At 46.6% G+C, this 27,045-nt stretch overlaps 1 protein-coding gene and 1 long non-coding RNA gene across 4 annotated transcripts; one reads left to right on the forward strand and one right to left on the reverse strand.

Moving 5' to 3' along the window:
- Window positions 1–19,525, reverse strand: LOC310829837 (Golgi-associated RAB2B interactor protein 3-like). 2 transcript variants are annotated; one of them, XM_083708847.1, is made up of 8 exons: window positions 19,438–19,525; window positions 17,866–17,920; window positions 16,933–17,096; window positions 8,146–8,345; window positions 5,166–5,415; window positions 3,631–3,917; window positions 1,614–1,660; window positions 1–211 (listed from the first exon to the last, which is right to left on the reverse strand). In XM_083708847.1, exons 2-8 carry the CDS (start codon window positions 17,918–17,920, stop codon window positions 96–98), a joined length of 1,119 nt encoding a protein of 372 aa, XP_083564973.1. In that variant the 5' UTR covers window positions 19,438–19,525; the 3' UTR covers window positions 1–95. The 2 variants fall into 2 exon arrangements, with proteins under 2 accessions (XP_083564973.1, XP_083564974.1); XM_083708848.1 differs by lacking the exons at window positions 16,933–17,096; window positions 17,866–17,920; window positions 19,438–19,525 and adding an exon at window positions 14,773–14,879.
- Window positions 19,526–19,585: 60 nt separating this feature from the next.
- Window positions 19,586–21,819, forward strand: LOC310829887. Of its 2 annotated transcripts, none has more exons than XR_014557408.1 (3): window positions 19,586–19,642; window positions 20,809–20,898; window positions 21,224–21,818. It is a non-coding gene; the product is annotated as an uncharacterized lncRNA (long non-coding RNA). The 2 variants fall into 2 exon arrangements; XR_014557409.1 differs by having other exon boundaries at window positions 19,635–19,682; window positions 21,224–21,819.
- The last annotated feature ends 5,226 nt before the right edge of the window (window positions 21,820–27,045 follow it).

The following is a 27,045-nucleotide window of genomic DNA, read 5'->3' on the forward strand; positions in this document are numbered from 1 at the left end:
TTTTTTGGTGTTCTTTGTTTTTATTATAACCAGTCTCTTTAGTAATGTTGAGGTGGCCAAGAGGCTCCAGAATTTGGGTTCTCCTTTCTCTCCACTCAGTGTTTCTTTCCTTTGCCCCGGGACCTGGCATCTCGGCTCTTGCTCCTCTTCCGCCTCCCCCAGGAGCAGGATCTGATGAGGGAGATAATCTTGCTGGGCTTCCGGCTTGAACCTGTGGAGGAAACAGGAAAAGGAAGTAGACACATGACTCCCTGGAGCACAAGGGCCTGCTCATGGACACAGGGGAATTGTAGTTCTGTGGGAATTGTAGTTCTGTGATGGAGAGGAGGGATAGTGTAGGCCTAATCCAGGGATGGGAAACTTGCAGCCTTCCAGATGTTGTTGGTCTCCAACACCCATCATCTCAAGCCAGCATGGTCTAGTGGGTAGAGAAGTCAGGAGCTGGGGGCCACCAACATCCTCAGCATGTGACAAGGTCTGAGCTGGTTGCTCCAAGCTCAGACCGCATAGCTTTAACAAGCCATTCTTGTGTTCCTATACCACTTGGCTTCTGTAACCAAGCTAGGCTTTCCTGCCTTTGCAACATTTTCTGAATGCTGTGTGGAAGAGCACATGAATCTGACCTTCGGAGAGTTTGTAAGTAAACCATTTTAACTTACCAAACATGGTCTTTTTCTATGCTGGGGGAAGAGGAGACTATTTTGTAATTCACAAGGGCATATATTAAAGGTTCAACAGTCTATATATCCATGTTTTCCTAGCTGCATATTTTGAGATTTTAAATCTCTGCTGGGGTTCTCCCACCAAATAATAATTGTCCCAAGCCAAGATCTAGGCAGCCAATGAATTCTCATTTTATACCTATTTTCCCCCCTTGTCACCAACAGGTAGGGTGTAAGGCAGGAGGCCAACAGTAGGGGGATCTAGAGTCAATGATGGGCAGAGCCAACTAATTCTGGTTTTGCCTCCATCTTCATCCCTGCTGATGTCTATAAGGACAACACTGAAACTAAGGAGGAGGAAGCTGATAGGAAACTGGTTGTAAGTAAGAAGGCAAACAAATGGAGTCCCGCTGAAGACAGACTGAACATTTAGCCTAAAGCAGCCTTTCTCAACTTGTGGTTGAGATATTGTTGAACTACAACTCCCATCACCCCTAGCTAGCAAGGCCAGAGCTCAGGGATGATGGGAGTTGTAGTCCAACGACATCTGGGGACCCACAGGTTGAGAACCGCTGGGCCCTAAAGGATCAGCCTCCACTGTGGGGCTTCATAGTGGCTTTTGAAGGGCTGCATGGTCCTGGTCTGGCTTAAAGAAGAAGAAGCCTAAGAACAGAAACTTGATGTCGCCCATCAGCAGTGAACACCTGGGCAGCAGACTGAACCAGGGGCACTGGTCACACTACGGCAAGATGCTTTTCTATTTAAGCAACCATAATGACAAAACTGAGGCCTGCTTTATCCTCATCTTTGGCAATGCAAGAAGTGGCCATCCTAAAGAGACCAGTTCAGAACCTAAGCAGGGCTGGTTATCAGCTAGAGTAGGAAGGTGATTGATAGGAGCCACCAAAGGGCAGAACTGTCAGCTCTCGACGGACGTTTAGCATCTCTTACTTCTCCGGGGAGACTTCCTTCTGCTACTTCTGCTCTTACTGGTTTTCCTGAAACGAGAACAGCCCGTCAAGACCACTCCATCCAATGACATCACACAATTCCCTACGGCCGGCGTGGGAAATTTTCCCAGCTTTGGATCCCTGGGCAAATTTAGTTACCTTGCAACGTTATTTTTTAGGATGGAGGTAGGCTTGCCTTCAATACCCGCCTTCCGGTCTCTTGCTTTCTTAACCCACTAGATGCACACCCACAACCAGTAACATATGTATACTGGAGGTGAAACCTACCTAAAGGTTGTCCAGATTTCCTTTCACACCATGTTTCCAGGCACAGATCCAAGCTCTAAAGCTCTGTGATGGAAACGGGTGTTTTTCCGCCCTATCGCTTTCCCCAGGAAAAACCACATTTTACCACTGAGTTGGAGCAAATGGCAATCAGGTTTTCTGCCAGTTGCCATTTGCTTCAATTCAGCATTAAAATGTGGGTTCTCGGGGCCTGGATAGCTCAGTTGGTGAGAGCATGCATAGTGCTGGTAACACCAAAGTTGCAGGTTTGATCCCCGTATGGCTCAGCTGCAGATTCCTGCATTGCAGGGGGTTGGACTAGATGATCCTCAGGGTCCCATCCAACTTTACAATTCTATGATTCCATGAAAGTGCCGTGATAGCAACTGCTTGGACAGGGAGCTTTAGAGTGCAGGCCTAGGCCTGGAAAGCATGGCACAAAAAGAAGTCCAGATGAACCCTAAGTCCGAAAATCAGTTTCAACATTTGATGTGTTTCAATTTGGGGGTGGTTGCAACTCAGCTTTCAGGGGGCCACAAAACAAACAACCCAACTCTGAAATCTGTTTTCCAAATTGCAGAGCTATAACGCTGTTTGTCAAATCCAATACTGAATAGTAATTCTGACCTAAAAGTTGCATTTTAGGTGTTGTTAAGACACCCTGGGATCTGTATGTGGAAGGTTGGGATAAAGAAATAATAATAATGAAAATAAAAATAAGCAATAAGCAATAAAATACATTTCACTGTTTGATTAAATAACCAATAGATACTGGTTTGCTAATCCCCAATCGGAGGGACGTGGGTGGCGCTGTGGGTTAAACCACAGAGCCTAGGACTTGACGATCAGAAGGTTGGCGCTTCAAATCCCCATGATGGGGTGAGCTCCCATTGCTCAGTCCCAGCTCCTGCCGACCTAGCAATTCGAAAGCACGTCAAGTGCAAGTAGATAAATAGGTACCACCCTGGCTGGAAGGTAAATGGCGTTTCCGTGCGCTGCTCTGGTTCGCCAGAAGCTGCTTAGTCATGCAGGCCACATGACCCGGAAGCTGTACGCCAGCTCCCTCGGCCAATAAAGTGAGATGAGCGCCGCAACCCCAGAGTCGGCCACGACTGGACCTAATGGTCAGGGGTCCCTTTACCTTTTTAATCCCTAATCATTCCTAGTCCAACAACATCTCAGAGGCTTACAGGTGCCACTCTTCCCCGTTTACAGGCTGAAATGACTTGCATCTTCCAGGTTCCTAAAGGGTTTGGTTGACTACCAAGTGATGGTGGTGGCTCTCTGTGGTATCCCCTGCAATCTTTTCAGCAACTTTATGGCTGCGTACAAGCAGCATACATTTAAAGCATGTGGCTTTCCCTCAAAGAACCCTGGGAGCTGTAGTTTGTGAGGGGTGCTGGGAATTGTAGCTCTGTGAGAGGTAAGTTGCCATTCCCAGGGGGTGCGCATGTGTGCCTAGGGAAATGCGCTTTCAATGTCTGCTATGTACGCAGCCTCTGTATGGCGCCTGGCCCCAGGGCACTCAAATCAGCTTCACGGTCGAGTGGGGATTTGAAGCCAGGTCTCCCACTGTCCTGGTCTGTTGCTCTGACCACTACACCCCACTGCCTCCCAGTAGTTGCTTGCTCTCTCTCTCCTGCTTTTCAAAACATTGTGTTTGAGCTGGAGCGCTGCAAATTTCAGCTCCCTTAACACCCCTCCCCTCTCCCAAACAAGCCCTAACCCAGTACCTGCTCATCCTAGGGCTCCTCTCAGTCCTCTCGGGCTGACTGCCCCGACTCCTGGTGCTGGGCGGGCGCTCCAAGGGCTCTGGCACCCCCAGGTCCTCAAACTCAGTTGTCCTTCCTTCGCTTTCAAATGGAGAAGGGCTGGGGGCTCTGGAGCTGGGCTGGCTCCCCATTGAGAAAACCAGGCTGTGCCTGCTCCTGACGTCCTCTTGGGCAGGGCTGCGAACTTCAGTGGGTGAATAGATACTACGGATGCTCACGGTTTCTTCTAGGTTTAAGGATCCCAGGCTCTGGGGCAGACAGATGGATCAGGACCGTTGAAAGCACCACCAAATAATTCTAACCCTTATCTTATCCTCACAATAACCCTGCCAGGTAGGTTCGGCTGAGAACCAGTGGCTGGCTCAAGGGAACCCAGCGAGCTTCGTGGCTTTGGGACTGGAACCCAGGTCTCCCAGGTGCTAGTCCAACACTCTGACCAGTACACCACACTGCCGGGGTCTGGAGTGGGCTGCAATCTTGGAAGCAAAGTTCAGATGCAACATTTCTGTGCGCCCAATTGGCACATGAGGGTCCACACACTCCTGCCTCTTCCCTCACCATACTCATGTCTATTCCACCACTTTGCCATCTACACCAATGGGTGGAGCAGCACAGAAAATATCCCTGGTGTGTGTGCGTGCGTGTGTTTGTTTGTGCTTTTTTTTTTTTTTTGGTCCCTTTCCACCAACCATCTCCTCCACCCTCCACCCAGCTTACGGAATCAAACTGCCGTTTGCTCTTTCTTTAAAAAAGCAGAAATGTTCATACAAATTTGATTTAACAGACTCCTGCAAGAGCTGTAAGAGAAGCAACCCGATTTGGGGGCTGCTTCGTGTTCTTCATGATATGTGAGTGCATGTACCAAGCTGTTTGTAAATTAAAAGATAACTCCTCTCTCTCTCTCTCTCTCTCTCTCTCTCTCTCTCTCTCTCTCTGCCTTCTCTTCAACGGATGTCCAACAAGCTTAAAGCATCCAAGGATCGAATTGTGTTGCTAAGAGGTAGGAGGGGAATCCAATCAGTTCTGAGTCTCTTCGTACTGCTTCTCCCTGTTTTTCCCACCCCAGACCTCTCCCATGAGCTTCCTGCAGCATCGGAGATATTGGTATGGGGCAGCAAGGGGTGCATGAAGAAGGCAGAAGACAGCAAGGGTAAGGTTACCAGATGTCCCCGTTTTCCAGGGACAGTCCCCAGATTTACAAATCAGTCCCCTGGCAAAATTCATCTATTTAGTAGTGTCCCCGGATTCATTGGAAAAAATCTGGTAACCTTAAGCAAGGGCTGTAGCCGAGTAGCAGAGCATCTGAAGAAGGTTCCAGGTTTGATCCGTGGCATCTTCCTGCAGGCCTGGGAGAAACCCCTCTCCGGAATCCTGTATAGCTGCTGCCAGTCAGTGTAGGCAATACTAAGCTAGATAGACCCGTTTCCTGTGCTCATGCTGCCCTGCAGAGTGTCTTGTATAGTGATTACGCTATATAAACAGAAGGAGTTGCACACCTGTGCCCTATCGGTCATGGCCTCCCCAGACCCCCCCGGGTCTTCGCTGTTGCTGTGCAATAGGGGCCCTTGGTCCGAGGGTGGCCGCAGCATGTTGACCACCTTGACCCACAGTTTGAAGACATCCTCTTTCGCACCAGGCTGGGGGCAGAGCTGCAAGTAGAAGGTGCGGCCGCTCGCCAGCTTGAATCGCAGCTGCTTCTTCTCTGCGTTGTGGAGCGAGATCTTGACAAAATGAAGAGGGATAAGCCTGTAGGTGGTGGAAATGATGAATTAGGGGCATGATTCAGCACGTACAAAAACAGCCCCGATTTGGTCCAAACAGCTTCAGAAAGACATGAAGTTTTTGTGCCTCCCAGTTCACTATTAGTGAGGAAAATGAAGAAATGGTTTTAGCCTCTCTCTTGTTCTCTGTTTGGCAGAACTGGATGAACTTTGCAAGCATAGCCTGGATGGATAAATTCCGCCAAATTCTAGACAAATAGGTCCAGGGTTCTTCATCTATTTAAAAAACCAACAAATATTTCTGCACTGTCAGGCTGCTCTCTGCAATCCCTTTCAAGCAGGTGAGGCTTGTCTAGTAGCCGGTAGCCAACAACCATCAAGACCACTGACTAACACCTAGCAAATGATACAAAACCCTCCAGAAATGGTCACGGTGCACATTCAAAGCAGGTGCTTGTAACAATACAAAATTGCCTCTGTTTTTCCTCCCTTTACCATACAAAACTGACAACACACACACACACACACACAGAGGCACAGCTCCACCTGCCACTTTCCATTCCTAGATGACCTTGGTTGCTCATTAATCAGCATTCATTGTTAGTAGCCAGCCCACCAAGAAGGATTGCAAACCCTTCCAGGAAAAGTTGGCCAAGAGGGGTGGGAGACAGAGAGCCTCTGCCAATCAGTGTAGACAGTCCTGGGCTAGACGGACTAATGGTCTAACTCAGCATGGCAGTTTGCTGTGGACTTGGGGACTGAGGAATACAAATAGGACAGGAAGCAGAGCTGAATCGAAGCCACGCTCAGTCACGGAAGCTGTCAGCGGTGCCAAAGCTACTAGTCTCCTACCTGCCAATAGCTGCCTGTCTGCCCACGGTCCTTGCCTGCCTTTGAATCTGAGTATTAAATTAAATCAGTGCTGTTCACCCCACTTCTCCAAGCAGCGAGGATGTTCCAGAGATGCAATGCTTACCTGGGTTCAGTTTCCTTTGGAAGGAGGTCACTTGTTGCATTTTTTATTATTATAAATGTACAGGTTGAGCATAGGTGGAGGAGGAACAGACAGCCAAAACTGTCCTCCTCCAGTAAGGCAGTTAGCACCCCAAAGTGCTCCTAAAGTTTTCAGCTCAATTCTCTTTCCCTCACCCCATTCTGTCTCATTCAAAATTTCAGTCTGTTGCCCAAAATGCTTGTCTTGTTCTCCACTCACACATAGCATACCTGCTACCTTTGACTGGAGGGGGGATGGATAAGGATAACACAACTTCTCCAAGCATCACCTAATCACCTAGGACAAGATGAGCCTGACAACTTTGCTGCAGTACACAGAATCATAGAATTATAGAGTGGGGCGGGACCATGAGGGGCATCTAGCCCAGGGGTCAGCAAACTTTTTCAGCAGGGGCCAGTCCACTGTCCCTCAGACCTTGTGGGGGCCCGGACTATATTTTTTGGGGGGCAAATGAACAAATTCCTATGCCCCACAAATAACCCAGAGATGCATTTTAAATAAAAGGACACATTCTACTCATGTAAAAACATGCTGATTCCCGGACCGTCCAGATATAGAAGGCGATTGGGCTGGATCCGGCCCCCGGGCCTTAGTTTGCCTCCCCATGATCTAGTCCAACCCCCTGCAATGCAGCAATCTTTTGACCAATGTGGGGCTCAAACCCACAAATCTCATTAAGAGATGGCTGAGCCATGAGCCATGATAAAGGACACCACCATCATAATGAGTACTGTACTTTTCCATGTACAGTGGTACTTCGGGTTAAGAACTTAATTCGTTCCGGAGATCCGTTCTTAACCTGAAACTGTTCTTAACCTGAAGCATCACTTTAGCTAATGGGGCCTCCTGCTGCTGGTGCTGCACCACCGGAGCACAATTTCTGTTCTCACCCTGAAGCAAAGTTCTTAACCCGAGGTACTATTTCTGGGTTAGCAGAGTCTGTAACCTGAAGCGTATGTAACCTGAAGTGTATGTAACCTGAAGTACCACTGTATAGGACTAGGTTTTTTTATTTTAAAATTATGCTGAAAAGGGGGGGTTGCCTTATACATGGATAGTGCATAGGTTCCTTCCGCGGCTGTCAGTGGCTACTGGGCGTGTTACTGGTTGCTGCGTCAATAGCTGGTGTTGATTGGCTGACACTGCGGCAATTGGGTGGGTGATTGGCAGCTTCTGCTGGCGAGGGGACAGACGAGAGGCGGATTTTGCAACGCGTGCGGGTGAGTGATTTTTGGCATCCCTCCCAAAAAAAGAACTCTGTGCCATCTTCCCACGTTTTCTTAAACTGGAGTCCCCCAAAATACATGGGGGCCTCTTATACATGGGAAAATACAGGTGGAAAACCCAGCAGGTCCCAGGGCACCTGACAACAATTTAAAGTTCAGGATTAAAAACAGTTAAGACAAAATTCAGAAGTCATAGTGTGGTCATTTGGGTTCTACAACCCTATCCTGTCCACCCCTACCCCAAACTCACCCTTGTAAGATTGCCAACCTTTTAAAAAAAGGATTGCGAGAGTCTTCAGTCCAGGAAAAGCTGTGGCGTAACAGGCAGAAATGAACAGGTGAAGCTTTTTTTTACAGCCTAGAGATACCATGAACACTTCACCTATGAGTTTGACCTGTTCAAGTTGCAGCATCTCCATCCATTAAAAATGGTGGCCTGTCTTACGTTACGAAGCCTTGAAAGGCATTGCAGCATCTGCAGGATTTTCTGTATGGAGCTGGGAGCTGGGCTTACCTGGTGAGCTCTAATCCCAGCGACGAGGAAGACTGGCGGAGCAAGGTTTTAAACTTCTGGGGCGTCTCTTCGGGAGGGCAGGTGGGGCGAGCCAGAAGCAGCACGTTGGGGACCGTCATGCTGGAGGAGTTGCAAGCAACCCCGACAGTCACGGTCTGGACTTGGTTGTGCACGTCAATCACCTCTCCTCGTTTGTTAATCTGCAGAGAACAGGAAAGGGCAGTGGCAGATATACAGGGCCTCATTCAACAGAATGAGCAGGCACTGATGGTGTATCACATCATAAGTCTTTCATAAGACCATCTCAAGAAGGGCGGTGCCTGAGACCTCACTGTGCCACTCCGAATGCTGTTGGCATCAACAAGAGCATAAAAATAAATTCCTGGAATGATTTGTTTCCTCAGTTTTCTGACAGGCCAACTCAAACAAACTTTATGAAAGCTGCTCAGCCTAAGCAGCCACATCCCAGTTGTTTTGGGTTCTTCTTGTTTAAATACTGTGTGGAAACCACCATCGATTAACTGAATCTTTGGTGGCCACCAGTGTTTTAAGAAGTCTAGCTTATGGCTGGGATCCAAAGGATTGCTTCAGATATGACCAAAAGACTGGCAATTATGCCCAGTGAAGTTGACCTCTTTTAAGCAAGTTGGTGCTAATCCCATATTACAAACCTTATGAGGAATGGTTGAGGGAGTTGGGTATGTTTAGCCTGGAAAAGAGGTGAATGAGAGGAGATATGATAGTCATCTTAAGAATGGAAGATGGAGCAAGCTTGTTTTCTCCTGCTCTGGAGAGTAGGATTCAAACCAATGAATTCAAGTTACAAAGGGAGATTCCAACTAAACATCAAGAAGAACTGTATTGACAATAAGACTCCCATGAGAGGGGGTGGACTTGCCTTCACTGGAGGTTTTTAAGCAGAGGTCGGATGGCCATCTGTCACAGATGCTTTAGCTGAGATTCCTGCATAGCTTCACCATTAATTTTTTTGGGGGTGGAAGATGTCAGATCGATTGTGTGTCATTTATGTTTTAAGTAACCTTAACATTCAGTATGGCAAGTTCCATTTAAAAAGTGATAGAGGAAAGAAAAACAGCTTTGGACACACTGCTTACTATTGGCATTCTTCAGCAGATATTTGCTGAACAAATAAAATCTTACAGATCGGAGACGAATGAAATGAGGAATGAAATTAAGTCAGACATGAATGAAATGGGGAAAGGTATCAGAAATGATATAGATGCTCTAGACCAGTGTTTCCCAACATTTGGTCTCCAGCTGTTTTTGGACTACAATTCCCATCATCCCTGACCACTGGTCTTGCTAGCTAGGGATGATGGGAGTTGTAGTCCAAAAACAGCTGGAGACCAAAGGTTGGGAAACACTGCTCTAGACAACGAAGAACTGGCAGGACAGAGAAATGAAACCATGGCAAAACTAGAAGGAGCAACTGATGAAATGGAAGAACCCACTATACAAGTGTATGGAGAAATGAAGCAACCAAACGATAAAGCTGAGATTTTGGAAAACAAAAATAAAGTTATAGATGGAGAGATGCAGAGTTATCTGGATAATCTGACATCAATAGAATTGAGAGAGAAAGAGTTCTACCTATGACTTGGAGTGGTGATCCCAAGGGATAAAGCTATTAAATCTCTGGCAATTTTTCATTTATTTTTTTGGAAAAAGAATGGAAGAAACACAAATGGAAGAATCAATACTAAATAAGGCTGGAAGAATATAGCAAATTTAACATGAAGTGGAAACTGAAGATATAGAACTGGGTGTGGACCAATGGATAATAAGAAAAGGGTTATGGAATATTATCTCAATATATGATCACAACGGAGAGACTTTTACATGAGCAAATAGGGAAAAGTTTGTCATTAGTTAATAAGGAGGCATGGTTGCTGAAATTGTTGGAGGCAAAGTTGATATGTCTTTCCAACAGAGGAAACCAAAGAGTGCTGCATTCTCAAACCTATTTAGGCCTCTCTTGTAGGCAGGTTTTCAATTAAAGTCTCCACCTGCTTAACAACATATGGAGTGGTCTTAATTTGGAAGCTCTCTTTCCACAAGAAGGATCTGGACAAATTTCAGTGAGTCCTGCCTTTAATTTAAATAAATTAGTAAATAAGCAAGTAAGCATGCTTGAGAAAGAGAGGGGAGCTTCTGAAAGTAACAACAAGCCGAAGCCGATATGCTTGAAAAGAAGAAGAATCAGAATAAGGAAATCTAAGCTGTTTTGCAGAAACATAACACAAATTACTCTTGTCCTGCATGTCAGGCACTCGCTCTGAAGTCTGAAATTGCTGCATAGGATAATAAGGGCTTATAATGACTGCCAGTTACGGTAACTGTTTTTACATCTCCATAAGAACAGGGAAGATAATTTAAGGGATGTGAGTAACGTGCCACCCTACATTTCACAAATGAAAGCAGGGACACACTTGGAGGAGGACGGCTGTCGCTGAGTGGGTAGAGCACCTGCTTGGCATGCAGAAGGTCCCGGGTTCAATCCTTGGCAAATGCCACATAGGTCTGGGAAAGGCTCCCTTTCTGATACCTCAGAGAGCTGCTGCTAGTTGCTATAAATAATAATTACCTGGATGGACCAGTGGTCCAATTTGGTCTATTATTTGATTGATTGATTACCAGCCCTTCACCCTAAGCTCCCAGGGCAAGTTATGGCATGAAAACACAATATAAAAACAATTCAAAACAACTAGCAACCATAAAAATAAGTTGGGTCTTATTTTGATGCCTCAAGTATCTAAAGCTGAGGTAAAAAGGCACGTCCTTAGCTGTATATAATGCAGGTGACGCACCTTTCACACACATTTCTCTGATGAAAATAAGGTAGGTACTGCTGCCCGTACGGGCCAGTCGTGTCCGACTCTAGGGTTGTGCGCCCATCTCACTTAAGAGGCCGGGGGCCAGCGCTGTCCGGAGACACTTCCGGGTCACGTGGCCAGCATGACAAGCTGCATCTGGCGAGCCAGCGCAGCACACGGAAACGCCGTTTACCTTCCCGCTAGTAAGCGGTCCCTATTTATCTACTTGCACCCGGAGGTGCTTTCGAACTGCTAGGTTGGCAGGCGCTGGGACCAAGCAACGGGAGCGCACACCGCCATGGGGATTTGAACCGCCGACCTGACGATCAGCAAGTCCTAGGCGCTGAGGTTTTACCCACAGCGCCACCCGCGTCCCTGTGATGAAAATAGAGACATCCTATTCCATAATAAAAAATTTACTATTTATACCGTGCCCATCTGACTGGGTTGCCCCAGCCATTCTGGGCGACTTCTAACGTATATGAAAGCATACTAAAACATTAAGCATCACAAAGATTCCCTATACCCTATGCCTTCAGGTGGCTCGGGGGTCGGGTAACTCCATACCCTCCAACATTTCTCTGATGAAAATAGGAATGTCCCAAGGAAAAGTGGAATATTCTGGGATCAAATCAGAAACCAGGACAGCTTCTGTAAATCCAGGACCGCCCCCGGAAAATCAGGTGAAAGGCATAGGACCACTGGACGATTAAGTCCAGTCAAAGGCAACTACGGGGTTGCAGCGCTCATCTTGCGTTCAGGTCGAGGGAGCCGGTGTTTGTCCACAGACAGCTTTCTGGGTCATGTGGCCAGCATGACTAAACCACTTCTGGTGCAACGGGACACCGTGACAGAAACCAGAGTGCATGGAAACGCCATTTACCTTCCTGCCGCAGCAGTACCTATTTATCTACTTGCACTGGTGTGCTTTCAAACTGCTAGGTTCGAAGATTTTTGAACCTATTTTCCCTGGAAAATAAGGATATTTGGAGAGTTTGACCTCTGTGGGGAGGGAGTTCCACAGTTTGGGGGCTGCCGCAGAGAATATCTTCTCCCAAGCTGCCACTCTCTCTCCACCCCAAGCAACAGAACTACCAAAAAGGCCCCCTCTGCCAGTCTCAGCACCCAAGAAGGTCTATAGGGAAGGAAAGCCTGAGCCCCCAAAGCAGCTTCGTATCTATAAATTTGCAGCTGCCATATTCCCACACAGAAAGTACCTGAGGTATTGCCACAGCTCTCAACTTTGCATTGGTTTTTCTTTTTCATTTTAAACCCAGCTATATTCAATAACTCTGCAACAGCTGGTTCTGCACTAGCTTCTAAAGCAGGGCTTGTTAGTAAACTGATCAAAGCAGTGTCCCTTAAACAAACAAACAAGAACATTTCATCTCCCGTGGATCTGGCCGTGTTAATTGCAGAAGAAATTACAGTCAAACTCATTCAGCGGCAATCTGACAGGTGGTTTTGTGTGTGGCACTGGGGGCAAGCATTAGCATTTTGTATCTAGGAAGAACCGACTTTGTCATAGCCTGGATCTAAGTCCTATCGTACGATTTAATATTAAAATCACAAAGATGTTGCACTAAGGGGAAAACATCTCATGATTGCTGACTGTGATAAATGGCTGTGTTTTGTTGTTCAAAACAGGCCTCCTCTTTCCTTTTCTGAGCCACAGTTCAAAATGAATGGCATCAAATGCAAAGTGTGAAGTGGGAGACAGTCCGCTCGATGTTGCCTTGGTGTTTGTGAATGTGCGTCTGCAGGCAAGTGCGCCAGGGATATGACTTCTAGAGCTGTGGGGAGGGAGTTCCATAGCTTGGGGGGCACCCCAGAGAATGTCTGGTCCTCTGTATATCATACACACCATCCTTCACATCCTGGTTGTGTTGTTCAGCAGGGATGCTGGCAGCACCAAGAAGCAGGAGGGTGGGATTAGGGGCTGCACTGAGGAAGGATAGTCCAGGGGCAGATGAGGCTGGTCCATTTGGGTATATGGAGCACTGCCCCCCACCAACCTCAGTCTGGCCAGACGCCACCTGTGTATCAGTTTCTTTCCCCTTAGTCTCAGTGCCGCCGCTTGTGGAAGGGTGGAAGAAGGGCAAATATATACGGTAATTAGTTGATTCTGCCTCTCATTGGTTCTGGCTCATTAGCGCCACCTACTGTTGGTCTCCCTGCCTTCCACCCTATCAGTACCAATGGGCACCAGCCATTGCAGGTTGTGGGTTCTCCACCTATATTCTAGTGGTTTGTCATTCAGGAACAGCAGAAGGTAAAGGCAGGAATAAAAGAGGAACCATCCCTAGGATTTAAGAGTCATTTGGGCATCTGTAGTATCAGTTCATCTGCTGTAGACCACCCCTTCCGTAATGTATGCATGATGTATTGGGAGGTGGTCTTGGGCTACAGGGTGGCAGTTTCAAAAGTCTATACAGCGGTACCTTGGGTTAAGAACTTAATTTGTTCTGGAGGTCCATTCTTAACCTGAAACTGTTCTTAACCTGAAGCACCACTTTAGCTAATGGGGCCTCCCACTGCTGCTGCACAATTTCTGTTCTCATCCTGAAGCAAATTTCTTAACCCGAGGTACTATTTCTGGGTTAGCGGAGTCTGTAACCTGAAGCGTCTGTAACCGGAGGTACCACTGTATAAGAGCTTGCACACCTTTGTTCTGGGTTTCTCCTCCCTCCTGCATGTGGTGAGTGAGGACCCTGTTGCAACAGTTCAAGAAAGATCAGACTTGCTAGCTGCTTTGCTTCTCAATATTCTCTGGTTGCCCTCTGTTATTTTCTCCTACCAAAAGGGAACCCACTTAAGGTCTCTATACAGTGGTACCTCTGGTTAAGAACTTAATTTGTTCTGGAGGTCTGTTCTTAACCTGAAACTGTTCTTAACTTTAGCTAATGGGGTCTCCCGCTGCTGCCACCGCACGATTTCTGTTCTCATCCTGAAGCAAAGTTCTTAACCCGAGGTACTATTTCTGAGTTAGCGGAGTCTGTAACCTGAAGCATCTGTAACCTGAAGCGTCTGTAACTCAAGGTACCACTGTAGGTAGCCGTGTTTGTCTGCCATAGTCAAAACAAAACAAAATTCCTTCTAGTAGCACCTTAAAGACCAACTAAGTTAGTTCTTGGTATGAGCTTTCGTGTGCATGCACACTTCTTCAGATACCTGAAGGTATCTGAAGAAGTGTGCATGCCTACAATAGGTGATCATGCTTACCATCTCTTAAAAAGATTCCCTGGCCATTTTCTGAAAATCATGCCCATGCTAAAATCTCAGAAGTTGTCTTAGATGTGTGCTTACTTTTTAGAAACTGGTCATTGGGCAAGCCTATTTATTTTCCTGTCAGTTCTCCGTGCAAAGGCAGAAATTCAACCAGTGAAGCTTTTGCTGGCCTGGAGGAGGCAACAATGAGAGAGAGAGACTTCATCCATTCAGGTTCTGCCCGCCCAGCAGCTATTATAGGCACAGGAGCTGCTGCTGCTGCTGTTGTTTTTAAAGGTGAAGCCTCAGAGGATAAGGAAGGGCTGATAACACTTGCTAAATGATAAATGCCTAATAAAGAACAACCATTTCATGCAGCCTTGAGCCCCAGAATTTCTCCCTTGGAAGGCGAGAAGCTGCCTTATGAGTCAGACCATTGGTCCGTCTTGCTCAGTATGGTCTACTTTGACTGGCAGAAGCTCTCCAGGGCTAAAGACAAGGGTCTCTCTCAGCCCTCCCTGTCAGGGGCTGAACATGGCACCTTCTGCATGCCAAGCATGTGGAGCTACATCCCTTCCCCTATTACCTGAGAGATTAAGTCATCAGGAGAGATGGGAAGAGGGGGCGGGCCTAGAGTGGACATCTTCTTCCTCTTCTTTTAACTTGCTCTGTCCCTGTGCTTTTAGGAGCAGCCTGCCAGGAAGGAAATGAAGCAGCTTCGGTTCTTCCTGTCCTTTTTAATCTCAGCGCTCAAGATATGGCTGCATCTGCTACACTTCTGGGCAGAGAAATACCTCGCACATTTCCAGGGCAGGCCTGAAGGGCAAAATGGCGCACACAAGCCCCTTTCCATGTACAGAAGCCAAACAGACAATCAATTTAATACTGAATAATAATAATCAGAGCCAGATTAGAACCTTCAGAGGCCCTAAGCACTTAGGAGATTTTAGTGCCCCCATATATATCCAACTCAAAGTATAAATAAAAAAAAATTCAAAATGGAAAAAACCCTACAGTAAGATGGAAAATGGTTTATGTATATATATATATATGTATGCAGGTTTTGCTACGAAAGCAAATATATATGTATACTTCCACTTTATCTATATTTGAAATTTTTTTCTCCTACTTTTTCCCAATTGCAAAGTCTTTGATGGGCTCCTCAAAACTAATCTCACATAACTCATCTGCTTCTATACTTAGCAGAGATAAGGCTAGCCGGCCAGCCTTGTTGCATAGTGGTTCTGCTGGGATTTTTTAATAGGCTTCAACTGAGAAAATGAATGCTCAGCTGAGCAATCTGTGACCATTCGTGTTAAAAATCCAGCCATGGAAAATCTCTGTGGCAACCCCCTTCCCTTGATTCCCTAAGCTTGTGCTTATTTTGCCTAATGGTTAATCCAGCCCTAATACCATATTGGCCCATATATAAGCTGCACCCGAATATAAGCCTCATGTTGAAAATTGGAGGGGGGGGGGAAGAAAAAACACCCGAATATAAGCCACTCCATTCCTCGTTGCTCCTGGCTGCATACGGAGGGGTGGGCACTGTGTTGCCAGGATCCTTTCTCCTTCCTCACTCTCTCCCTTCCTGACCTTGGGGGAGAGGACGGGGGACTACACACAGGGCTGGCGCCACTTTGCCACACTCCTGGTGCTGTTTGCCCCACGCTCCTGGCTGCATACTATAAGGTCACGAATATAAGCTGCACTTTAACTTTTCACAGTGGGAATTTGGGAAAAGGTGAGGCTTATATTCAGGCCAATACAGTAGTACTAGTAGTAGTAATAATAATAATGATCATGAAGAAGATGATGATGATCTTGTTGTTGCTGGTTTGTTTATTACCTGTCCTTCACCCTCCCTGTAAGGGAGGCTTGTGACAATTTAAAATGCAACTTTAAAAACAGTGTTACCCAGATTACAATCACAAGTGTAGGGCGGGTCTTAAAACATACATTGCAGGGGTCAAAGGCAAGGGCGGAAGCGAAGACACTTGATTCTGTCTTTGTACTGCTGCCAGCCCCAATGAGGCGTCACCCACATTCACCCCACAGCCTCATTGTTGTGTTGTGGCAGCAGCTGGCATATCCACAGGTGTGGGTACCATTGCGGTGATGGGGCTGGCAGCAGTGCAGGGGCAGGAACAGGGTGGGGACCTGAATCTGTGGGGTGGGTGTTGTGGGGTGGAGGTGGCAGCACTGGGGAGGGGGTGGTGTTGGGGCCTTTTGCCTACAGCAGCAAAATGTCTCAGGCCACCCCTGGTCAAAGGCCGGGAATGAAGAGGTGCGTCTTCAGAATTTGCCAAAAACTTCCATTGAGAGCCAGTGTGGTGTAGTGGTTAAGAGCAGTGGACTCGTAATCTGGTGAACCGGGTTTTCATCCCCGCTCCTCCACATGCAGCTGCTGGGTGACCTTGGGCTAGTCACACTTCTCTGAAGTCTCTCAGCCCCACTCACCTCCCAGAGTGTTGTGGGGGAGGAAGGGAAAGGAGAACGTTAGCCATTTTGAGACTCCTTTGGGTAGTGATAAAGCAGGACATCAAATCCAAACTCTTCTTCTCTGCCACGCTCCTATGACCCACCACTGCTTCTTGCCGCCCAGTATCCTTCAACTGACTCAGGCGTCTCACTTGGCAACAGTAGGGCTCTCTTTCTAGGGAAGAGGTGCCCTTGGGGGGGAAGGGTGACGAGAACAAAATTCACCTGGCAACCAGAAGGGTTATTTGATCTTGCTGCAAGTTACCTGCACAAAGTCACTTTCCAACATGGGAGCAAGCCTGAGTAAGGCGTATTCCCCTTGACTAAGCTGGCTCTGCAATGGTCCCATCTCCCTGTTGAAAAGTCCTTTGCCGTTGTCGCCTCCCGCTGAGACGCTGGGCAGCTGGGATCTCAGCGTCTTCCCTCGTCCTGAACCCACAATGGCATGCAGTTGGGGGAGAAACAGGGAGGAAGAACCTCTGTGAATTAGACATGCTAGGTAGGCCAATGACCTGTGGGCGAGACAACTGTGAGCCAGTGTGGTATAGTGGTTAAGGGACTGAAGTGGGGACCTGTGAGACCAGGGTTCAAATCTCCACCCAGCCATGAAGCTCACTGGGTGACCTTGGGCCAGTCACAGCCTAGCCTACCTCACGGTTTTGGTTGTGAGGATAAAATGGAGAGCGTGAGGAACTTAGATTTCAGTTTCACATGCTTGGCCCAGGGGAAAAAATGGGGTTGGGAGAGTGAGGGAAAGCCGTCAGCAATCTCACCCACTATTGCACTCAATCTGGGACAGTGTTTGGGTACAACTGGACACCATTTTGAATCAAGATGGCAGGCGGAACCTTTCAAAACTGCACTGATTTTAACTACTGATTCCATAAGTGCCCAGATTTCTTTTTTAATTCCTGAGGAACATATGGCACTATAATTCCTGAAGCTCATAAAAAATAACTAAGTTCTATGTCTGCCAGGGAGCCCATCTCCAGCTTTCCCAGAAAGAGCTGGTTGATTTCTGGAATGTACTACTGCAGTTGACAGGGGGAGGAGCTATCGATGATTCAGCCTGCTAAAAACACCCACTGAATTCTGTAAATGCAGATGTAGAGTAATAGCTAAGAGACTCAGCTACCAATAATGAATTTCCCTATTTGATCCCTTCCAATTCTACAATTATATGATTCTATGAACTCACCAGGAGGCCTTAGGAAAGCCATTCTCTCGCTTTGTTTCTTCCAGAGTCCTTTCATCTGCAGTATAGGGAAATAATACTACTTCTTTATCTCACAGGGGTGTTATAAGGATTACAATGAGGAAATTCATGTGCTTTGAACAGCACTGTACAAATGCGAAGTACAGGAGGTTGAAGACTCAGTTGTAGTAGCACCCCCCTCCCTTGTTTATGGAATGCTCCCCCAAGGGGACCTGCCTGGCTCCAACCTTGGGATGGTTTTGCATTTTCATTTTTCTGGGCAGCAACTAACGATTTGGAATTGTTATCATTGTATTGTTCTTTTTTTACTGGCTTATAGCCAGCTTTGGGACTTCTTAGTGAGAAGCTATATACAAATTTAATAAACCTAAACCTAATAATGAGGGAGATGAGGAGCTTTGAAAAATATGACCTCTTCTGCTGAAGCCCAGAATTCTGACATCTCATTCTGAGCTCAGTCATTCTCACCCAGACTCAGTTTCCCTTTGATAGAATAGACTGAAATGATGATCACTGCTTTGAGCTTTTGGGGGGAAATGCAGGATACAGGAGTATTGTTTCGGGGGGCGTTCCAGTAGTCTCTAGAACCTCTGCTCCAACCCCTTTTAAAAATGTAAAATATACTCTGTTTACAGGGCAGATTTCCCTCTGAAACTTTGCCTAAATTTGCATCTAAACTTATAAAGGAGCATATGCACAAATATGGCCCATAGTCCTGTGTCTTGGTTTGTTTAAGGATCTTGCAATGCTCCTGGCAGGATAAACTACTGTTAGTACTGCTAATTGTATAATTTGCATCGATAATAATGCCATCAGCTTCTCAGTTCTAGGTTTTTGCTCACATGACCAAAAGGGGATTCCCCCCCTTTCTATAAACAGTACACATGCGCATGTCTGTCACTCACTGAGTGCAGCATCCGAGTGGCGATGTGAATGACCCATCACAAATCAAATACTTTTGCCCCACCTCCCATGACTTCAGACGCAATGGAGTTTTCAGTGGAGTTGGTTCTTGCAGGTTCTGCTTCATCAAGGATTGTATACTCAAGTGATGTGCACACATACACACTCATGTGAAGGGGCCCCCTGGGAAACTGTAACAAGCAGTGAGTTCTAATATCCTCAAGGGCACGCTGGGAAATGCTCTCTGGTAAGAGAACAAATGTTTGTGCTTGGGCTGTCTGTTGACTACTTCAGTAGCCTGGCACCTGTCCCCCCCCCCCCATCTCCTGCAACTGTGTACATACCATACATTTAAAGCATATGAGCCACCACCACCCCAAAAAAAATCAATCGTGGGAACGGTAGTTTTTTGGGTGTACTATGAAGGGGTAACCTACAGTTCCCATGTGCTTTAAGTGAATGGTGTGTCTGCAGCCTCAGAGAGAAAGGCCCATCCTTGTCGTTTATTTGTCTCTAGGGAATAGTCACCATTCATAGGACCCCTTATTAGAGGACCATCTCAGGCAACTGCTTGTAGTAGCCTTGGTTATCACCCTCCCTCCCTCTCTCCCAGAGTCCCGCCAAAAATCTCTAGGTCTAGGAGTCACTGACCGTCTTTTTGTAGCTTGTAACATAAGGTCTTCAATGTTAACTCCCCACAGCTGCTGCCTCTGTGCTTCCCCCTCCCTTGGCTAGGGGGATGAATGTTGTGATGTCATCATTGCCTCTATGACCTTTTTAGCCCAGGCCTTAATGGGTGGCTGGGGTGAAGAGGAAGGGGTTAGCGGCTAGGAGTCCGTCTCCACTCCCTGGACTAGTAGGTTCAGGATCTGGGCTGGTTCTCTTCACGACCCATGGTGCGTATGACCTTAGGAAGTGGCCTTATTGGAATCAAACCACTGGTCCATCTAGCTCAATATTGTCAACACTGACTGGCAGCGACTCTCTGGGGTTCCAGGCAAGAGTATCTCACCACCCCACTTGGAGATGGCAAGGATTGAACCAGGGACTGTCTGCACGCAAGGCTGAGTCTTGGTGGTGCCGTTCCCTCCAACGAATGCTAGAGTCAAAAAAGACTGTGCTGCTGGAAAGCTGCAGCCAACGTTTCGGTTTCCCCTCTTCCCTCCTGGAACCCCAAACTTCCTCAGCTTCGTAGTCCAGCCCCCTTATCTCCCCAGATCCCTTTCCTGCTAAGGTGGTGATCAGGTGTGATGGAGGAAGACAGAGTTCCTGTAGCTTTGGCTAGACAAAGGGATGAAAACAGGTGCAGCCTTTATCCCCTCCCATTAGGCAGAATGAGGTCATAGAGTCATAGTCAAAGAATCATAGAGTTGGAAGGAACTACAAGAACCGTCTGGTCCAGCCCCCTTCAATGCAGGGATCTTTTGCCCAAGAAGATTAAGAGTCTTGTGCTCTACTGCCTGATCTGACTGCTTCAGGCAAATTAGGACCATAGGAAATTACCTGACACTGAGGCTGATCATTGGTCTGTCTAACTGAGTATTCTCTATACCAATGAGCAGAGGCTCTCCAGGGTTTCAGATTCGAGTCCTGGACCTCCTGTATACAAAGCAAATGGTTTGCCACAGAGCTACAGCACTTCCTCGAAATGATCTGCGTGATCCTTGCATGTTTGTTTTCCAGCGATGGGGAAAGGAGGGCTTTTCTGTCCAAGGTACTGAAATAACTTGGCCAGCCTTGCTGTTCTGCCTCAGGCAGCACCTCAGGGCCACCCTGTGCACCTACCCAAATGGCCTTGGAATACCTGTAGATATAGAAACCTGTGCACAACGGGAGATTTTGCAAATGGTCTCTGAGAGCACCCACTGCCCTAAGCCAGATGATGCTAAGGAGATCTGAGGAGAGATGGCCTGGGAACTTGAGGTCCATGGTAGAAGCAAGCTAAGATAGAGAAATGCTAGGTAACAATTAAGTAGAATAATCCTGCTGAAGTTATTTCCTCTTCCTTTAATGTGTGTTCAGATTCCTGAAGTGGAACCACTCTGAGAGCAACTTCAGCTGAAATGCAGCATCAGTTCCAATTGCAAATCGCTGCCCCTACCAAATTTCAAGGTGAGCGAAAAGGAACCTGGGTCAACAAATGGGCAGCAGATTAAGTAAGAGTGAGCCCAAAACCACTCCCCTTCCCCCTTTCCCAAAAATATACACCCCTTGCAAAAATGGTAACTGCTTTTCTGCTCCTTTGGGGGGGTTGGGAGGATATATTTATCTCACTTGGGGTGGGTGTGTTGCCACTTAACTTACTGAGGGCTTATCCACACTTCATTTTGTCCCACTGTTTCCCCCACCCACCCAAAGGTGGGGGAAACTGCTCTTTAGCACTCAATCGGAGCGGCAATATGGGTTTTTACCTAGATTGATGTTTACTCTGATATAGAGCCAGAGCTAAAGAGTGGGTCTTCCCTTGGAAAGGAGCTGGGCAAGGGGGACAACCACTCAGAAGCATGCCTAGAAAGAGCAGTTCAAGTGGGAAACTGCTCAGACTCATGCTTTCTAGGCAGAGGATAAGCAAAAGTGTGGACGGGCCCCTAGTCTCTTGTCCGTAAGTTCAGCAGATGGAAAGCTGTAGACTAGGGAGTCTCACATGTGGCTTCACTTCCCAGAATGCCTTGGGAATGATGGGATGAGACATGGCATCACTTCCTAAGCCTTCCAGGAACTGTACTCCATGGGAAGCAGCAAAGAGTGTCTTTTGCTGCTGTTACCAGCTATGGACATTTTTTTTTTAAGTTGAAACAAGCAAGGGGAAAATGAGAGATCATGGACTACCTTGGTGATTTTTTGGTTTGTTTGTTTTTTGGTTAAATTTTTTTTTATTACTTTTACATTTATATCATAGTAATGTCCAATAACATAATGTACATTTTCTAATTCCCCCCCCCACAACTTCCCTCAACTTCCTCTTCTGTTTTTTTTAACATATAAATTCCCCTGCTTATTTTGTTAACTCTTGAAATTAAACTTAACTTACATGTTATTATCCTCTTACCATTCTAACATTAATTTATATTTTCTATATTTTTATTTATTTTGTCCATTTTAAGTGTTTACTCAAAGCCTCCTAGTGAGTCCAGTTCTTTACACTGTTTCTGCTAATACAGCATGAATGGTTCCCATTCTTTATTAAAGTCTCTATTGTCTTGGTCTCTTAATCCTTCAGTTAGCTTTGCCATTTCCACGTATTCGTCACTTTTTCTTGCCATTGTTCTTTAGTTAGTATTTCATCGCTTTTTCATCTTTGGGCCAGTAATATTCTAGCCGCTGTTGACGTATACATGAAAAGTTTCTTCTGATCATGGACTACCTTGTAAAGCTAAGGAAGGTAAATGAACATTTCAGAAAAATCCCTCCCCTGATTTTTCAGGAGAGTTTAATTTCTCCCCAATCACCTAATGAATAGTTGAAAACGTCGGTCTTGGAATTTTCAGCACAGCTCTAGTATTAACTATACTCATCAGAGCAGAGCTTCCGCCATGTCGGGTCCCGTGGTTAAACTATTATTGCTGGATAGCAAAAGTCACCTTTCCTGGCCATGAAAATAATTTCAGGTCCCCTCTCCTCAATATGCCTTTGCTTCCCCCACACCTCCTCCTCCTTGCTGAAGTGAGCATCTCATTCTCAGCAGCTAATGAAGAAGAAGAAAAATGCCTTGATAGGAAAATAGTGGAGAGAGAGAGATTGGCAGGCAGAATCTCGAGGAGAGATGTAATTGACCTGGAATTGAAAAGGATGAGCACTGTCTAGGCAAGGCAATAGGGTGGAGGGAGGCAGATGTGGCTGGTTTGAAAATTGTGATACTGCAGAAGGCAACAGGGCTGCTCTGAAACTTTCCCCCCGAATCAGCCAGGGACAAACAATATTGAAGAGGTATTGCGAGACTCTGCAAAGAGATTGCCACTCTTCTCTCCCACCCCTCAAAAAAAATGTCTGTGCTTTGGCAGGTGCATGACAGGCAGGAATTCAACAGGCAGCACACCAATCACTGCAGCTGGGAAATCAATGCTTGGGAAAGCATTGCCTGTTGAATTTCAGCCTGTCACAGAGCTTTTAAAAATAACAGATCTTCCATCTGTGTTGGAGAGGGCCAATTCTAATCAATCTGGCTGGTGTGTGTGTGTGTGTGTGTGTGTGTGTGTGTTTTGGAGGATATTGGGTGTCTGGTGTTTTTCCTATAACAGGAAATAGAAAAGGGTGGGGGGGAAGGAACCATTTACCTCCCAACAACTATAAGTGGCAGATTTTGTTAATTGTAAGTTAGTTATCACCCTACTTCCTTTTGCTATCTGAAAATGGCACTTATATTGACGCTTTCCCAGCATGCAAATGTATTTAAAAGTAATCAGTTGGTGAAAAAGACAAATTAGTTGACTGAAATTCTTCTTCGTTGGCTGGAAACCTGGAACATATGAAAGGCAGGTGAACATCCTGTGGTCCGTATGCTGGCAGGAACCCCTCGCTTCAATAAGTAGGAGGGTGCAGGGATGGTTAGGAGGGAGCCTTTGACTGCAAAGAAGCGGAGGTGTTTCGAAACAGCAGTTTGAGACAGTCTGCTGCGGCTCCATCCCTGGTGCACGACCAAGGACGCCTTTCAAGCTGATCCACCTGACACCATGTCAAGCAAAGCAATAGGCAGGAGAGACAGATGAAAGCTGAGGAAGATGTGGGTTGACAGGATGCAATCGACAATTATTAAGCCCCGCTGGAAGATTCCGGGGGGAAACAGGCACAAGGTTGCTGAGAGCTGAGGAGGCCGCTTACCTGCCTCATCTTTCTGTAAAACGGCACATTTGTACAGTCCCCGTCGCTTTTCGCTCTGCAGCCCAGTTGGTTATATCAATTGTGCCAGAAATGTAGTAAATGCTTCAGCTGAAAGGCAGCATTCTTTTCTGCGGAACCTTCCGGGGACTTCATGGGCAGGGGCCTGAGGCAACAGTAAGCTGAGCAATGGATGTGACGCTTACTTTTCTACTCTTCTAGCTACACAAAAGTTAGACGTTTCTGTACACACACACACACACACACACACACACACACACACACAACCCCTACCTCCAGCCATGCAAGCAAGAGATATTGCCACGGTTCAAGGGCACATTCCAGCCAGGCAAAATCACTTGAGGAATGGGCAAAGCAGGGCCTGTCAGAGGAGTGGCCTGAGGAAAATGGGATGCAAAGAGGTTTAGGGAACATTCTTTCACATGTGGTAGACTTGTAAAAAGGGTAAAAGAGTATTGGGAAATAATCCATAATGAATTGGAAAAAAATGTTTAAAAGTACTCCCCCCCCAAAAAAAACACCAGAGTCCTATTTGTTGAGGATAATTCAGACTGAAATTCCCAGGTGTCAAAAAAAGGTTATGGTATTTATGTATGTCACTACTGCAGCCCATGTTTTGTTAGCCCCCAAGTGTAAAATAAGAGAGGACCCAACCAGAGAAGAATGGCAACTTTAGCTGACAGAATATGCGCAGCTTGCAGATTTACCATATAGAATAAGAGAACAAGAAGAACATAGGTTTAGAGAAGATTGGAAAACGTTTATTGAATATATGGGGGAAATTGTGTACACCTGAAAACGTTGGCAGCGTTAAGATAAATTCAACAGTGTAAATAAGTTTTGATGGATGCAATAATGGAATACTGAATGGTATAGTTTTTGTAAAATATGCAGGGATTTATGATATGCAAAATGAACCATGTAAAGAGAAGAAGGGAAGCCATTGATGTTTTAAGGATGTTTAAATGAGTATTTTAAATTGTAAAACAGTGTGTGTGTGTGTAGAAATGGGGTGTGACCTGGAGAGAGTCTCAAGGACAAAAGAGAAAGAGAGCTTTAGGGTTGCATTTGACCCCCAGGCCTGAGGATCTCCCTTCTCCCGTCTCATTAGTACCCATTTGGATATTGTTGCACTACATAATGGTAGCTTCCTACCTAGGAATGCAGGATTCTGCCTTACACAGAGTCAGAGCATTTGTCCATCTTGCTCAGCTTTGTCTATGCAGATTATTATTAGTGCATTGTACAGTGGTACCTCGGGTTAAGAATTTAATTCGTTCTGGAGATCTGTTCTTAATCTGAAACTGTTCTTAACCTGAAGCACCACTTTAGCTAATGGGGCCTCCCGCTGTCGCCACACGATTTCTGTTCTCATCCTGAAGCAAAGTTCTTAACCCGAGGTACTATTTCTGGGTTATCAGAGTTTGTAATCTGAAGCGTCTGTAACCCAAGGTACCACTGTACTGGATTGTACATTGTACTGGAATGTACTCTGTACATTGTACAGAGTATTCTTATTACATTGTACTGGAGAGGCCGGGGATTGAATCTGGAACCTTCTGCTTGCAAAACAGATGTTCTCTTCCTGAGCTGCAGCCACCCCTCCCTTGAGTGGGGCCCAAGAAGAGGTTTGCATCACAGTCCCCTACTAAAACTGAGTCGTCCTTCCACCCCCCATCCCTTCATCGTTTTAGTGGAGAATTCCATGCAAACCTGCACAGGACCTGCTGCTCAAACGATGCCTCCATCGTAACGGGGGTTCCATGCAAACTCCTTCCTGAAACAGAAAGGGATGAACATTAACATCTCTTACTAAAATGGATTTCCGTCCATTCTTTTAGCAGGGGATTGAAACATTGGGAGAAAAGTCTTTCATGGGGACTCTGATGGACACCCCTCCCTGAACCAGTTTGAATCCTGCTCAGTTTGATTGCAGGCTCCTGTTCCTCCCACCCCTCCTATTCATACTGCCCATCTCACGCCAACAAGACCATTTCGGCTTCAGCCGTCGAAGGCAAGGAGGAGGCAGGTGGTGATAGAGCCAAACAGCTAGGGAGCTGCAAAGCCTGTCCTTACAGTTCCTTCATCACTTGGGCCTCTGTCTCTGTCTGCGTCTCCTTCCACTCTCTCCCTTCTCATCAGGGTCCAATGCGGCTACAATGGCAAAGCAGCACTAGGAAATCTGTGGTGATACTGTGGTGGTAACAGTCTTACAGGGCCTCTCCTCCTCCCAGAGAAAAGGGGTTGTGAGCGGGAACAGCTTCCCGCTGGGGCATGGAGGCGTGCTCGGCTGGAATATGTGTGCTGTGTTGGAGGATTGGGTATGTGCCATCATCTACCCCTCCTCTTTTGGATATTCCGTTAAAGGAATCCAGCGGTCGTGGATCCTGTCCAATGCCCTGCTGGTGGCAAGGGCCATGGCACAACCCCTGGTGATGTCATGGGGGAGCTTCCAGTTGTATTTGCATCAACAAGCTCCTCCCATTGGTTGTTAACCCTGATATGACTCCTGGCTGTGCAGGGTGGAGTCTGGTATTGCTGTTTCATCCAATGCCTAAGCCAATACTACTCACATGCTGTAACCAATAAAAATTGTGGCCTAATTTTGCCCATTAACCTAAAATAATGTGTCTTTGTGTCTTACTATACTCCTATGCAGGTGGCGGGTCCTCGACTCACAAAGAGAGAGAGAGAGAGAGATTTCGTATGAGAAATCTCTAAACCATTTAATAGATTTAGATTTTTGCGCGCGCACACACACACACACACACACACACAAGCTTTCTGGTAAGGCTGTCTCCATGTATACCATTTCAGCTGCTCTCTGCTGGGGTAGGTCTGTTGGGCAAGAGGGCAACCTCCAAGAGAAGCCTGCCCTGGCGCGATTGCTTGCGCTTCCTCTTGGCATCACATGCTATGCTGCTTCTGAGGTTCCAGCGATACCCTCTGGAGCTGCAAATCAGCAAAAGAGTTGACTTCAGCTTCTGTCCCACAAGATTTAGTGCAGGAGAGTCACTCTATATTTGTAGGAACAATAACCATGATATTTATAGGACAAGCCCAGCCAAAATGCTTTGGTTTCTCTTTTTTTCTCTCCCGCCCCTTGCTTGGCAGAACTGGAGAATCTCATCTCTCTCCTCATTCTCACGCTTCCACCATCAGCTGCTGCAGCTGGCAAAATTTATAACTCCTGAGGAAGTGCAAGCAGCAAGGGGAAGATGAACGGTGTCTTACCTGCCAAGCAAGCTAGCCAAAGGGCTCCATGATTGACTGCCACAGTCAGCTGCCTCTCCCGACTTCGCTCTGCAAGTAATGATCCATCCTAAACATCTGCTGTTGAGCAGCAGGAATCAATGGCACCCGGCCAACATTCTGTGCTTCTGAACATGTGCAGAGTGCATTTCTCTCATTGCTCAGGAATCA

The sequence above is a fragment of the Podarcis gaigeae genome (assembly GCF_964106915.1).
Source record: "Podarcis gaigeae genome assembly, chromosome: 13".
In the NCBI taxonomy this organism is placed as follows: Eukaryota; Metazoa; Chordata; class Lepidosauria; order Squamata; family Lacertidae; genus Podarcis; species Podarcis gaigeae.